The sequence below is a fragment of the Oncorhynchus tshawytscha genome, linkage group LG32, assembly GCF_018296145.1.
Source record: "Oncorhynchus tshawytscha isolate Ot180627B linkage group LG32, Otsh_v2.0, whole genome shotgun sequence".
Taxonomy (NCBI): Eukaryota; Metazoa; Chordata; class Actinopteri; order Salmoniformes; family Salmonidae; genus Oncorhynchus; species Oncorhynchus tshawytscha.
The window spans coordinates 4381343-4396136 of NC_056460.1; the positions used below are offsets into that span (position 1 = coordinate 4381343).

General features: G+C 43.1%; 1 protein-coding gene across 4 annotated transcripts in view; it reads left to right on the plus strand.

Annotated features, from left to right (window-relative positions):
• The window catches only part of LOC112230446 (serine/threonine-protein kinase MARK1), a 96652-nt gene that overhangs the window by 76684 nt on the left and 5174 nt on the right, over positions 1–14794 (plus strand). For all 4 annotated transcript variants that reach the window (XM_024396765.2, XM_024396766.2, XM_024396767.2 and 1 more), the window contains 8 exons: positions 4760–4879; positions 5255–5354; positions 5586–5698; positions 6258–6411; positions 11677–11849; positions 12167–12258; positions 13290–13451; positions 14375–14632. In XM_024396765.2, the coding sequence (XP_024252533.1) occupies positions 4760–4879; positions 5255–5354; positions 5586–5698; positions 6258–6411; positions 11677–11849; positions 12167–12258; positions 13290–13451; positions 14375–14632 (1172 nt within the window). The remainder of the gene's footprint in view (positions 1–4759; positions 4880–5254; positions 5355–5585; positions 5699–6257; positions 6412–11676; positions 11850–12166; positions 12259–13289; positions 13452–14374; positions 14633–14794) is intronic.

The following is a 14794-nucleotide window of genomic DNA, read 5'->3' on the forward strand; positions in this document are numbered from 1 at the left end:
GCAATATGTGCCATGTAAGAAAGCTAACGTTTAAGTTCCTTGCTCAGAACATGAGAACATATGAAAGCTGGTGGTTCCTTTTAACATGAGTCTTCAATATTACCAAGTAAGAAGTTTTAGGTTGTAGTTATTATAGAAATTATAGGACTATTTCTCTCTATAGTATACCATATACCTTTGACTATTGGATGTTCTTATAGGCACTTTAGTATTGCCAGTGTAACAGTATAGCTTCCGTCCCTCTCCTCACTCCTACCTGGGCTCGAACTAGGAACACATCGACAACAGACACCCTCGAAGCAGCGTTACCCATGCAGAGCAAGGGGAACAACTACTCCAAGTCTCAGAGCGAGTGATGTTTGAAATGCTATTAGCACGCACCCTGCTAACTAGTTAGCCATTTCACATCGTTACACCAGCCTAATCTCAGGAGTTGATAGGCTTGAATTCATAAACAGCAGAGCTGCTGGCAAAACACACGAAAGTGCTGTTTGAATGAATGCTTATGAGCCTGCTGGTGCCTACCATCGCTCAGTCAGACTGCTCTATCAAATCATAGACTTAATTATAACATAATAACACACAGAAATACAAGCCTTAAGTCATTAATATGGTCGAATCTGGAGACTATCATCTCGAAAACAAAACATTTATTCTTTTAGTGAAATACGGAACCGTTCTGTATTTAATCTAACGGGTGGCATCTATCAGTCTAAATATTCCTTTTACATTGCACAACCTTCAATGTTATGTCATAATTCCGAAAATTCTGACAAATTAGTTCGCAATGAGCCAGGTGGCCCAAACTTGCATATACCCTGACTCTGCGTGCAATGAACGCAAGAGAAGTGACACAATTTCACCTGGTTAATATTGCCTGCTAACCTGGATTTCTTTTACCTAAATATGCAGGTTTAAAAATATATACTTCTCTGTATTGATTTTAAGAAAGGCATCGATGTTTATTGTTAGGTACACGTTGGAGCAACGAATGCGCACTGCATCGATTATATACAACGCAGGACACGCTAGATAAACTAGTAATATCATCAACCATGTGTAGTTATAACTAGTGATTATGATTGATTAAGTTTAATGCTAACTAGCAACTTATCTTGGCTTCTTACTGCATTCGCGTAACAATCGGGCTCCTCGCGAAGGGAGGTGGTTAGAGTGTTGGACTAGTTAACCGTAAGGTTGCAAGATTGAATCCCTGAGCTGACGAGGTAAAAATCTGTTGTTCTGCCCCTGAACAAGGCAGTTAACCCACTGTTCCTAGGCCGTCATTGAAAATAAGAATGTGTTCTTAACTGACTTACCTAGTTAAATAAAGATTGAATAACGGTGTAAAAAAAAAACTTGAAATTGGCCCTAATTAATCGGCCATTCTGATTAATCGGTCAACCTCTAGCCCTGATACTGCACAACGAGAAATTGGGAAGTGAATCGCGAATAGTGTAAGTTTCTCAAAAACGAGCCAAATCACACAAAAAAATATATTGACCCTTCTATAACATCCCATATACATCAAAAATAGAGATTTACTTCAGAAATATGACAATTTGACAATAACTAATTCTGGATGGTTTGCTGGGGTGGAAGGATAGGCATATAACGTGAATGTCTAGCAACCCAAAAGTTGAGTGTTCAAATCTCACCATGGACAACTTTAGCATTTTAGCTAATTACCAACGTTGCTACTACTTACTACTTTTTAGCTACTTTTCAACTACTTAGCATGTTAGCTTGTCTGTAGAGCTTCGAGGCAGGATTTTGTCGAGACACATATCTGGGGAAGGGTACCAAGAAATGTTTGCAGCAGGAAAGGTCCTCAAGAACACAATGGCCTCAATCATTCTTAAATGACAGAAGTTTGGAACCACCATGACTCTTCCTAGAGCTACCCGCCCGGCAAAACTGAGCAATTGGAGCCTTGGTCAGGCAGGAGACCATGAGCCCGAGGATCATTGACAGAGCTCAAGAATTCCTCTGTGGAGATGGGAGAACCTTACAGAACAACAACCATCTCTGCAGCACTACACCAATAAGGCCTTTATGGTAGAGTGGAAGCCTCTCCTCAGTAGAAGGCACATGACAGCACACTTGGAGTTTGCCAAAAGGGAACCTAAAGGACTCCAACCATGAGAAACAAGTTTCTCTGTAATATGCCAGGGAGATAGCAACGGTGTACATAAGAAAGTAATACTACATGTACGTTGTGTGGTAAGCTGTTAGTAGCCCATGTGCCTCATCCTAATAATTTGGTACCTTTCCCCTCATAATTGGGGCGGCAGGGTAGCCTAGTGGTTAGAGCGTTGGACTAGTAACCGAAAGGTTGCAAGTTCGAATCCCCGAGCTGACAAGGTACAAATCTGTCGTTCTGCCCCTGAACAGGCAGTTAACCCACTGTTCCTAGGCCGTCATTGAAAATAAGAACTGACTTGCCTAGTAAAATAAAGGTAAAATTTAAAAAAAATTAAAAATAATTTAGCCTACTGTTCTGACTTGGTGGTACACATGTAGCCTGTTTTAGAGAAATGTCATCATCGAATATTGTAAGACCAGTGTGTGCTTATATGCCCCCTTTATTTATCCTATGGTTCCGACATGGTGTACAGGGAGAATATTGTGAGGATGGCCCATGTTCTGAATTCTTTTTCAAAAGTGCTGAACAAATTGTTGTATTGACTACACTAACGGTCAAAAGTTTTAAAACACCTACTCATTCAAGGGTTTTTCTTTATTTTTACTATTTTCTATATTTTGAATAATAGTGAAGACATCAAAACTATGAAATAACACATATGGAATAATGTATTAACCAAAAAAGTGTTAAAAAAATCTAAATATATTTTATATTTGAGATTCTTCAAATAGCCAACTTTTCCATGATGATAGCTTTGCACACTCTTGGATTTCTCTCAACCAGCTTCATGAGGTAACCACCTGGAATGCCTTTCAATTAAAAGTTCATTTGTGGAATTATTCTACTCCTTAATGCATTTGAGAAACTACAGTCCATCATTACTTTAAGACATGGAGGTCAGTCAATCCGGAACATTTCAAGAACTCTGACAGTTTCTTCAAGTGCAGTCGCAAAACCCATCAAGCGCTATAATGAAACTGGCTCTCATGAGGACCGCCACAGGAAAGGAAGACTCAGAGTTACCTCTGTTGCAGAGAATAAGTTCATTAGTTACCAGCCTCAGAAATTTCAGCCCAAATAAATGCTTCACTGAGTTCAAGTAACAGACGCAGCTCAACATCAACTGTTCAGAGGAGAATGTGTGAATCAGGCCTTCATGGTAGAATTGCTGCAAAGAAACAACTACTTAACGACACCAATAAGAAGAGACTTGCTTGGTCCAAGGAACACGAGCAATGGACATTAGACCCGTGGAAATTTGTTCCAACCGCAGTGTCTTTGTGAGACCCAGTGTGGCTCAACGGATGATCTCCGCATGTGTATTTCCCACCATATTGGCAGGCAATATTAACTAGGGAAATTGTGTCACTTCTCTTGCGTTCAGTGCAAGCAGAGTCCGGGTATATGCATCCGTTTGGGCCGCCTGGCTTGTTCCAACCTGTGTTTCTTCCTAACAAAGACGGTAATTAATTTGCCAGAATTGTACATAATTATGACATAACATTGAAGGATGTGCAATGTAACCGCAATATTTAGACTTTGGGTTGCCACCCTTTAGATAAAATACGTAACGGTTCCGTATTTCACTGAAAGAATAAACGTTTGTTTTCGAAATTATAGTTTCCGGATTTGACCACTAAAGTGCCTATAAGAACATCCGATTGTCAAAGGTATATGAAATACAAATGGTATAGAGAGAAATAGTCAACGTGTCATAATTCCTATAATAACTACAACCTAAAACTTCTTAACTGGGAATATTGAACCACCAGCTTTCATATGTTATGAGCAAGGAACTTGAGCTTTTTTACATGGCACATAATGCACTTTTACTTTCTTCACCACACTGTGTTTTTGCGTTACAAATCACGGTATTGTGAAAGCACCTCCTCTAAGAGTATGAATCAGGCTGTTTGAGGACGTTTGAATCCGAAGCAACCTGCCTACACATAGCTACTGTAGTAGGTCAAAGCTGTGTGCTAGAAAACCTTGGTATAGCATGGATGGAATAGGCATTGTGGTGCTCATGTGAATTTCCTTTTTCGGCTTCAGACCAATGCCTATTCTCACATTTTTTTTTTTCTTTGATAGGCCAATATACTTGATTGTGTGGTGGGGCATGGGATGGATGTATGGAAGAGATGTAAGGATAAAGCGAGATGGACGGTAGTCTGGAGGTCATCCTTTATGCCCTTTGATTCTCCCAAGGGGAGGTGTGTGTGTGGAGACACTTATTTCTGATGTGGAACACATCATTCTCCTTCAGTTGCTACCGTAGTCAAATACTGCTGTTTCAGTTGTTCCACAGTTCTCATTGCTAGAACGTTTTTTTGTCACACTTAAAGTTACGTAGGCCTTATACAGTACTGCAAAACAAAACACTGTTTTTGGTCACACTATTTGACGTGGTCCAATTACATATTTAACATTTTCATGCCAAATAAAGTGTTGAGTGGTAGTCTTTCTCTTCCTTTGGCCAAAAAGTCTCATCCACTGTTATTGTTAATTGTCCTGTGTAGGAGCTGAGAGAGAATGCTAAGAGGGAAGTATCGTATTCCTTTCTACATGTCTAGAGACTAAACCAAAACCTCTACTCTCTATATCCCTCCATAGGAGCTGAGAGAGCGAGTGCTGCGAGGGAAGTATCGTATTCCGTTCTACATGTCTACAGACTGTGAAAACCTGCTGAAGAAACTGTTGGTGCTCAACCCTGGCAAACGGAGCAGCCTGGAGGTAAGAGAGTGCGAGCAACACACACTGACACATACGCGAATATACGGTCACGCACACATGCATGGACACGCTTATAGACTCAAACACATACCACATGTGCATGCTCATACAGACATGTAGATATAGAAATCTCTAGTTCACGTCTACACTTTGCTTTCATGGAACTAAAGAAGACATGTTAAACAGATGGCTTCTAGACGCTGGAACACTTTGATGTGTTGCTCAGTTTTTTTTTCTTCTACATCTTACTAAATCCAACTTGAGCATACAGATGAACAAAGTATCATGTTTTTCACTATGCTGAAGCTGTTTAGTCCTCTCGATCTTTGTCTCTCTTTGTCCCTTGGTCCATCTAACTGTCTGTCTGCCCCTCAGCAAATCATGAGAGACCGCTGGATGAACGTGGGCCATGAGGAGGAGGAGCTGAAGCCCCATCAGGAACCGGAACCCGACTGGAACGACACCAAACGGATAGGTCAGTCACACACGCCCAATATCATAAAAGTCTGATTGGATTCTCTCCCTTCCTCACTTATGGGCTGTTTTGTAACATGCTATATTTTATGAAAAATATAAATTCCATGCCACAATATGATCAAATACAATAATGTTATTATTCTTAAGGGAACTTCAGGTGTTACATTATATTACTACCCTTTTCATGCCATTCATTCATTGTGTTATGTTCCCTCCTCTCTCCCTACAGAACTGATGATAACCATGGGCTTCCCCAAAGAGGACATCACAGATGCGTTAACAGGACAGAAGTACGATGAGACCATGGCCACTTACCTCCTTTTGGGCAGGAAACCAGCCGAGGTGAGACATGAGCTATAGCCATAATAATGACAGACTTCACAAACAAAGAATTCATGTGTATCCTATGGATACGCACATTAAAGACTTACTCCTTTATTTGAAAACCACAAAACGGCAGCTCCACCACTTGGTTTGCTATAAAGCTGAGGGAAGGGGCAACCACACTCAAATTTTTATTAGGAGATATTGATCAAGGACTGACAGTCCATGAGGTCAAAATTATAGTTTAAACTGTGTTTTAAAGCTATACTTTAGACTGAAATAATCATACACAGCGGTTAACTTCCTGCTTACCAGACATCAACAACAACAACATTTTAATCCGCCAAGACTGCCATTATTTCCTCTTCCCAATGTACGCCCTCCCTTGAAGCATGGGAAGAGCCAATAGTGGCGGTCTTGGTAGGTTAGAATTTTCTTGTTGATTTCTATAAACAGGAATTCGCCCCACTGATGTCATATTGCAGTCTACCTTTAAGTCTACATGACCACCATGTTATAGTGTGTGCAATGGCTCTTTTTGTTTTTTCAAATGACCCCCCGTCCTTTCATTGGACAGTTTGAGGGGAGCGAGTCGCTGTCCAATAGCAACCTGTGTCAAAGGTCACGGCCCAGCAGCGAGGCCAACAACAGTTCCAGCCAATCGCCTGCCCACTCCAAGGTCACACGCAGCATATCGGCCAACCAGAAGCAGCGGCGCTTCAGCGACCATGGTAAGGACGGCATTGTCGATCATCTTGAATCTCATGGCACAAGACTTGAGTTTTATCACCATTATTAAAGAAAATATAGTTATAATATATTGGCTAATCGTAGCTTAAAGAGTTATGGATTTTGGCATTTTTATGTCTCTGTGTCCAGTATAAAGCAAGTTATAGTTAGTTTTGCGAGCCAATGCTAACTAGCGTAAGCACAATGACTGGAAGTTTACAGCAGGGCTCTCTCCAACCATGTTCCTGGAGTGCTACGGTCCTGTAGGTTTTCAATCCAACCCTAATGTAGTTCACCTTGCTGTGCCTTCAGAAAGTATTCACACCCCTGGACCTTTTCCATATTTTGTTGCAACAGTCTGAATTTAAAATTGATTAAATTAAATTGTGTGTCACTGGCATTGGTGAAGTTTAGATGGCGTATCAATACACCCAGTCACTACAAAAATACAGGCGTCCTTTCTAACACAATTGCCGGGGAGGAAGGAAACCCCTCAGGGATTTCACCATGAGGTCATTGGTGACTTTTTTAAAAACAGTTACAGAGCTTAAAGGTTATGATAGGTGAAAACTGAGCATGGATCAACAACATTGTAGTTACTCCACAATACTAACCTAAGTGACGCGGTGAAAAGAAGGAAGTCTCAACAGAATAAAAAATATTCCAAAATATGCATCCGGTTTGCAGTAAGGCACTAAAGTAAAACTGCAAGAAATGTGGCAAAGAATTTAACTTTGTCCTCAATGCAAAGTGTTATGTTTGGGGAAAACACGAGAGTACCATTCTTCATACTTTCAAGCATGGTGGTGGCTGCATCGGGTTTTTTAGGATAAAAAGGAATAGAGATAAGCACAGAAAAAATCCTAGAGGAAAACCTGGTTCAGTCTGCTTTCCACCAGACACTGGAAGACAAATTCACCTTTCAGCGGGACAATAACCTAAAACACAATGCCAAATATACACTGGAGTTGCTGACCAAGACTGACATTGAACGTTCCTGAGTGGCCTAGTTACGGTTTTGACTTGAATCGGCTAGAAAAATCTATGGCAAGACTTAAAAATGGCTGGCTAGCTCAACAACCAACTTGACAGAGCTTTTCTTTTTTTTCACCTTTATTTAACCAAGTAGGCTAGTTGAGAACAAATTCCAGCTGCGACCTCATTTACAACTGCGACCTGGCCAAGATAAAGCAAAGCAGTACGACACAAACAACAGAGTTACACATGGAATAAACAAACACACAGTCAATAACACAATAGAAAAAAGTCTATATACAGTGTGCAAATGAGGTAAGGCAATAAATAAGCCATAGTGGCGAAATAATTACAATTTAGCAATTAAACACTGGAGTGATAGATGTGCAGAAGATGAATGTGCAAGTAGAGATACTGGGGTGCAAAGGAGCTAAATAAATACAGTATGGGGATGAGGTAGTTGGATGGGCTATTTACAGATGGGCTATGCACAGGTGCAATGATCTGTGAGCTGCTCTGACAGCTGATGCTTGAAGTTAGTCAGAGAGATAAGAATCTTCAGCTTTAGTGATTTTTGCAGTTCGTTCCAGTCATTGGCAGCAGAGAACTGGAAGGAAAGGCGGACAAAGGAAGAATTGGCTTTGGGGGTGACCAGTGATATATACCTGCTGGAGTGCGTGCTACGGGTGGATGCTGCTATGGCGACCAGTGAGCTGAGATAAGGCAGGGCTTTACCTAGCAGAGACTTATAGCTGACCTGGAGCCAGTGGGTTTGGCGACGAATATGAAGCGAGGGCCAGCCAACGAGAGCATACAGGTTGCAGTGGTGGGTAGTATATGGGGCATTGGTGACAAAACGGATGGCACTGTGATAGACTGCATCCAATTTGCTGAGGAGAGTGTTGGAGGCTATTTTGTAAATGACATCGCCAAAGTCGAGGATCGGTAGGATGGTCAGTTTTACGAGGTTATGTTTGGCAGCATGAGTAAAGGATGCTTTGTTGCGAAATAGGAAGCCGATTCTAGATTTAATTTTGGATTGGAGATGCCTAACCAGACACCTTGGAATTTGTAGTTGTCCACATATTCTAAGTCAGAACCATCCAGAGTAGTGATGCAAGTTGGGCGGGCGGGTGTGGGCAGCGATCGGTTGAAGAGCATGCATTTAATTTTACTTGCATTTAAGAGCAGTTGGAGGCCACAGAAGGAGAGTTGAATGGCATTGAAGCTCGTCTGGAGGTTAGTTAACATAGTGTCCAAAGAAGGGCCAGAAGTATACAGAATGGTGTCGTCTGCGTAGAGGTGGATCAGCAGCAAGAGCGACGACATTGATGTATACAGAAAAAAGAGTCGGCCCGAGAATTGAACCCTGTGGTACCCCATAGAGACTGCCAGAGGTCCAGACAACAGGCCCTCCGATTTGACACACTGAACTCTATCAGAGAAGTAGTTGGTGAAACAGGAGAGGCAGTCATTTGAGAAACCAAGGCTGTTGAATGTGCCGAGAAGAATACGGTGATTGACAGGTTCGAAAGCCTTGGCCAGGTCTATGAATACTGCACAGTATTGTCTCTTATCAATGGAGGTTATGATATCATTTAGGAAGGTACGGTGGGATTAGAAATGGTCGGTGATCGGTTTGTTAACTCTGCTTTCGAAGACCTTAGAAAGGCAGGGTAGGATAGATATACAGTTGAAGTTGGAAATTTACATACACTTATGTTGGCATCATTAACTCATTTTTCAACCACTCCACAAATGTCTTGTTAACAAACTATAGTTTTGGCAAGTCGGTTAGGACATCTACTTTGTGCATGACACAAGTCATTTTTCCAACAATTATATCACAATTCCAGTGGGACAGAAGTTACACTACACTAAGTTGACTGTGCCTTTAAACAGCTTGGAAAATTCCAGAAAATTATGTCATGGCTTTAGAAGTGTCTGATAGGCTAATTGACATCATTTGAGTCAATTGGCGGTGTACCTGTAGATGTATTTCAAGGCCTACCTTCAAACACAGTGCCTCTTTGCTTGACATCGTGGGAAAATCAAAAAGAAATCAGCAAAGACCTCAGAAAAAAATTGGAGACCTCCAAGTGTGGTTCATCCTTGGGAGCAAGTTCCAAACACCTGAAGGTACCATGTTCATCTGTACAAACAATAGTACTCAAGTATAAACACCATGGGACCACGCAGCCGTCATACCACTCAGGAAGGAGACACATTCTGTCTCCTAGAGATGAAGTACTGTGGTGCGAAAAGTGGAAATCAATCCCAGAACAACAGCAAAGGACTTTGTGAAGATGCTGGAGGAATCCTGAAAGGCCGCTCAGCAAGGAAGAAGCCACTGCTCCAAAACCACCTTGGAAAAGCCAGACTATGGTTTGCAACTGCACATGGGCACAAAGATCGTACTTTTTGGAGAAATGTCCTCTGGTCTGATGAAACAAAAACAGGACTGTTTGGCCATAATGACCATCGTTATGTTTGGAGGAAAAAGGGGGAGGCTTACAAGCCGAAGAACATCATCCCATCCGTGAAGCACAGCAATGCTACCAAATACTAATTGAGTGTATGTAAACTTCTGACCCACTGGGAATGTGATGAAAGAAATAAAAGCTGAAATAGATAATTCTCTCTCCTATTTATTCTGACATTTCACGTTCTTAAAATAAAGTGGTGATCCTAACTGACCTAAGACGGGTCATTTTTACTAGGATTAAATGTCAGGAATTGTGAAAAAACTGAGTTTAAATGCATTTGGCTGCATGTAAACTTCCGACTTCAACTGTATATATTTCATTTTCAATACATTTGAAAACATTTCTAAAAACATGTTTTCTCTTTGTCATTTTGGAGTATTGTGTATAGATGGGTAGGGGGGATAATTTAAGCTGTAACACAAGATGTGGAATAGGTCAAGGGGGTATGAATACTTTCTGAAAGCACTGTAATTAGGTGGTTGATGAGCTGAATCAGGTAAATTACAACTGGGGTTGGATTAAAACAAGCTACAGGAGGGTTGCTCTCCAGGAACAGGGTTGGAGAGCCCTTGTCTACTGCGGTACTCTCTTCCCAGAGAGTACCGCAGTATAAACCAATAACCATAAAACCTAGCGGTCAAACAAGGAAATGGTTTCATTATCTATCCCATAGTGGATTGTAAAAACACTTAAAATAAGGACTGTGTTTCGTGTAGGCTTACCCTGGCGTAATGTTTTGATTACCGTGTTAATCTCTCTAGGACAAGGTGGCTTTTATCAATATATTTGCCTGTATTTACCCTCCAAAAAGGACATTCTAATTAGCTGCTAATGTGGTTATCATAAAGAACTACAAATGCCATGGTGATCTGGATGAGACTGATGAGTCGAGGCAAAGGTAAGATTATGTGGATTAACTATGTTAGCTAAATGTAGTAATGAATAAATTGGCTACATTTCTTTAAATAGGCAATTCTGTGAAATGTCTTGTGCAAGTTTTAAATTGACACCACCAAAGGGGACACTCCTTGCAAAGGTGTCAGCTAGAGATGACGTGCAGAGGCATGCAGGGATTTGTAGTCTTGCATGATGTCTACTTTGATGCTAATGAGTATTTTTGAATCTGAGAGTAAATGGAATATATAAGTTATCTTGTCAGAGAGCAATTTACATAGTTATCAAAACGTCACGCCAGGGTTAGCCTACACGAAACACAACCCGTATTTTAAGTGTTTCTACAATTCCCAATGGTAAAAATGAATTGTGGAGAAATGATTGGAATCATTTCCCTGTTTGACTACTAGGTGTTATGGGTATTATGACACCTCCACTGTGGGGCTCTATAGACTTCCAGTCATTGTGCTAACAGTAGTTAACAATTGCGCGAATGGTAGTTGGCAACTTCCTTCAAACTAAACAAGTTCATCTGACTCTGGGGAAGTAGATAGTGCTTCATTGCCAAAATCCTGAAATATCCCTTTAAGTTGAACTGATTAGCCTCAGGAAGTTCCCTTTACACTTGAACCGTGTGCAACACGTGCAAGCAGAGCTTTCTTTACATGTGGCCTAATATAGTACATCCAATGGAAATGTTTAATTACTTAACACCCGTAGGTATTTTAGGTGGATGCCAGTCAATAAAACACACAAATGTAGTTTTAACTGTTCAACTATCATTATTATATAAACGTTCTGCATTGACTGAAGTTAAATGATATTTGCCCTAACTCTGCGGAAACCACAATGGGGACTTCCTTGTTAAAAAAATGAAGTCCATGCTGTTGTCATTGCTCTGTGGCTCCTCAGTGGCGCCCTCTATCCCCCCGTCTATGTCCAACACCAAGCGGGCGCAGGCCAACAGCGTGGAGAGCGACAAGGGCGATGCCGCCCACAAGCTTGGCACGGCCGGTTCCAAGGCTGACGTGCCCACCTCGCCGCTGGTGGCACAGGAGAGGAAGAAGTCATCCACCGCCTCAGGGGTGAGGGATCAAAGTGCCCTTTTGGGGGTCAAAATGCTATGCAGGATATGTATTATAATATTCAGAGGGCTACGGTTTCTGCCTCCAAATAAGCAGGGGATGACTGGCACAAAGTAGTTTTCTATCCCAAAATGTACAGGAAAGTTAGTCATTCCCAAAGTCATTTAGAACCTATCAGACTAGTCATAACTAGTCACTAGATGCTTTGCTTCCATTATGGTTTTTATTTTGTGGGATGGTCAGAACAGAAATAGTCTACATTGTGAATTAAGTTAGTAAAGGCTGTGTGTTTCTGTGTGCGTGTGTGTGACCCATAGAACAGCAACGCTATGACCAGGAGGAACACGTACGTGTGTGAGCGGTCGAGCACAGATCACTACACGGCCATTCCCAATGGCAAGGACAGCAGGTGAGGAGGGCGATGGGGATGATTGCTGTTGATAACGTTTGCAGCTTTGATTGCTGTTGACAATGTTTACCTGCCTAAATACGTAGGCGTTGGAGTGTGACTCCAGAACTGACTCTCTCCCTGTTCTTGCCCCCTCTCTACCCCTCTCTCCCACTTTCCTCATGTTCTTCCTCCTGTGACCCTTCTTGCCCCCTCTCTACCCCTCTCTCCCACTTTCCTCATGTTCTTCCTCCTGTGACCCTTCTTGCCCCCTCTCTACCCCTCTCTCCTGCTTTCCTCGTGTTCTTCCTCCTGTGACCCTTCTTGCCCCCTCTCTACCCCTCTCTCCCACTTTCCTCATGTTCTTCCTCCTGTGACCCTTCTTGCCCCCTCTCTACCCCTCTCTCCTGCTTTCCTCGTGTTCTTCCTCCTGTGACCCTTCTTGCCCCCTCTCTACCCCTCTCTCCTGCTTTCCTTGTGTTCTTCCTCCTGTGACCCTTCTTGCCCCCTCTCTACCCCTCTCTCCCACTTTCCTCATGTTCTTCCTCCTGTGACCCTTCTTGCCCCCTCTCTACCCCTCTCTCCTGCTTTCCTCGTGTTCTTCCTCCTGTGACCCTTCTTGCCCCCCTCTCTACCCCTCTCTCCTGCTTTCCTTGTGTTCTTCCTCCTGTGATCCTTTTTGTCCCCTCTCTACCCCTCTCTCCCGCTTTCCTCGTGTTCTTCCTCCTGTGACCCTTCTTGCCCCCTCTCTACCCCTCTCTCCTGCTTTCCTTGTGTTCTTCCTCCTGTGATCCTTTTTGTCCCCTCTCTACCCCTCTCTCCTGCTTTCCTCGTGTTCTTCCTCCTGTGATCCTTCTTGTCCCCTCTCTACCCCTCTCTCCTGCTTTCCTTGTGTTCTTCCTCCTGTGATCCTTTTTGTCCCCTCTCTACCCCTCTCTTCTGCTTTCCTCGTGTTCTTCCTCCTGTGATCCTTTTTGTCCCCTCTCTACCCCTTTCTTTCGCCTTATTTCTCTCACCGTCCTGCTCTCTGTCTCTCGCTGTCTTTCTCTCAGTCTGACTGAGATGTCAGGCTCGGCCAGTGGCTCCTCGCCCTCGTCAGGGGCAGCCTCAGCTGTCCCTTCCACCCGTCCGCGTCATGTCAAGTCCATGTCGGCGTCGGGCCACCCTATCAAGTCCCCACTGCCTCCCATAGACGACAACGCGGAGTACAAGGGGTGAGCTAGGGGGCTAGAGAGAGTGAGAGGGGCGCAAGTCCCAAATAGGAAGGGGCCCAAGTTATATGAATTACTAATACCTACCCTATAAATGTTTTTCTTCAGGTCTAAATCGACTCACATTTTATTTGTCACATACGCCGAATACGACAGGTATTTCACCTTAACGTGAAATGCTTACTTACTAGCCCTTAACCAAAATGGCAGTTCAATAAATGGAGTTAAGAAAATATTTACTAAATAAACTAAAGTAAAAAAATCAGAAGGTAACACAATGCATTTACATAACAATGCAGCTATATACAGGGGGTACCGGTACCTAGTCAAGGTACGGGGGTACAGGTTAGTCGAGGTAATTTGTAAAGTTACTATGCATAGATAATAAACAGCGAGTAGCAGCAGTGTAAAACCAAAGGGGGGAGCGTCAATGTAAATAGTCCGTTGGCCATTTGATTAGTTTAGTTGTTCAGCAGTCTTATGGCTTGGGGGGGTAGAAGCTGTTAAGGAGCCTTTTGGTCCTAGACTTGGTGCTCCGTTACCACTTGCCGTGCGGTAGCAGAGGGAACAGTCTATGACTTGGGTGACTGGAGTCTTTGAGCATTTTTTGAGCCTTCCTCTGACATCGCCTAGTATATAGGTCAAATGAAGTGCCTAAAGGTAGGGGTACATTTAGAGTTGAGCAAAGGTATAAGACAATGGAGGGTTGAGGAACTGTGAGAAATGACTTGTTAGGACGTCCATGTTTTTTCATTGCCCTACGATACTATTTCCTAGAAGTCAGAGATGGAACTTAATTTGTTTAATGTTCTATTACTACTAATGTCTTGATATTAGGTGAGGGAAGAAATAGGTGATATTTCTTATCTATATCTTCTTTCTACTTCCTCTTTCCCTGCACCTATTCTTCCCCTCTCCCTCCGCAGCCCTCCCACTGCCTCGCCGTCGGCGCACAGCATCAGCAGCAGCACGGCCGCCACGCCGCCTGACCGCACACGCTTCCCCCGCGGCTCCTCCAGCCGCTCCACCTTCCACGGGGCCCAACTTCGCGACCGCCGCTCGGCCACCTACAACGGTCCGCCCGCCTCGCCCACACTCTCCCATGACACAGGGGCTCTGTCCCAGGCGCGCAGGGGCACCTCCACGGGCATCATCGGCAAGATCACCTCCAAGTTTGTCCGCAGGTCAGTGGAAATGGGCGGAAAATGCACCATACCAATATGTTTGCCAAACCTGGGACAAATAGTCAGATGGCCTACCCTGAAGTATTGTAGGTGCGCTTGATTTATCCACAACTGCGTGCAAGGCTGAGCAGAGTTGGCAATTTTGGGCCCATTCTATAGGTT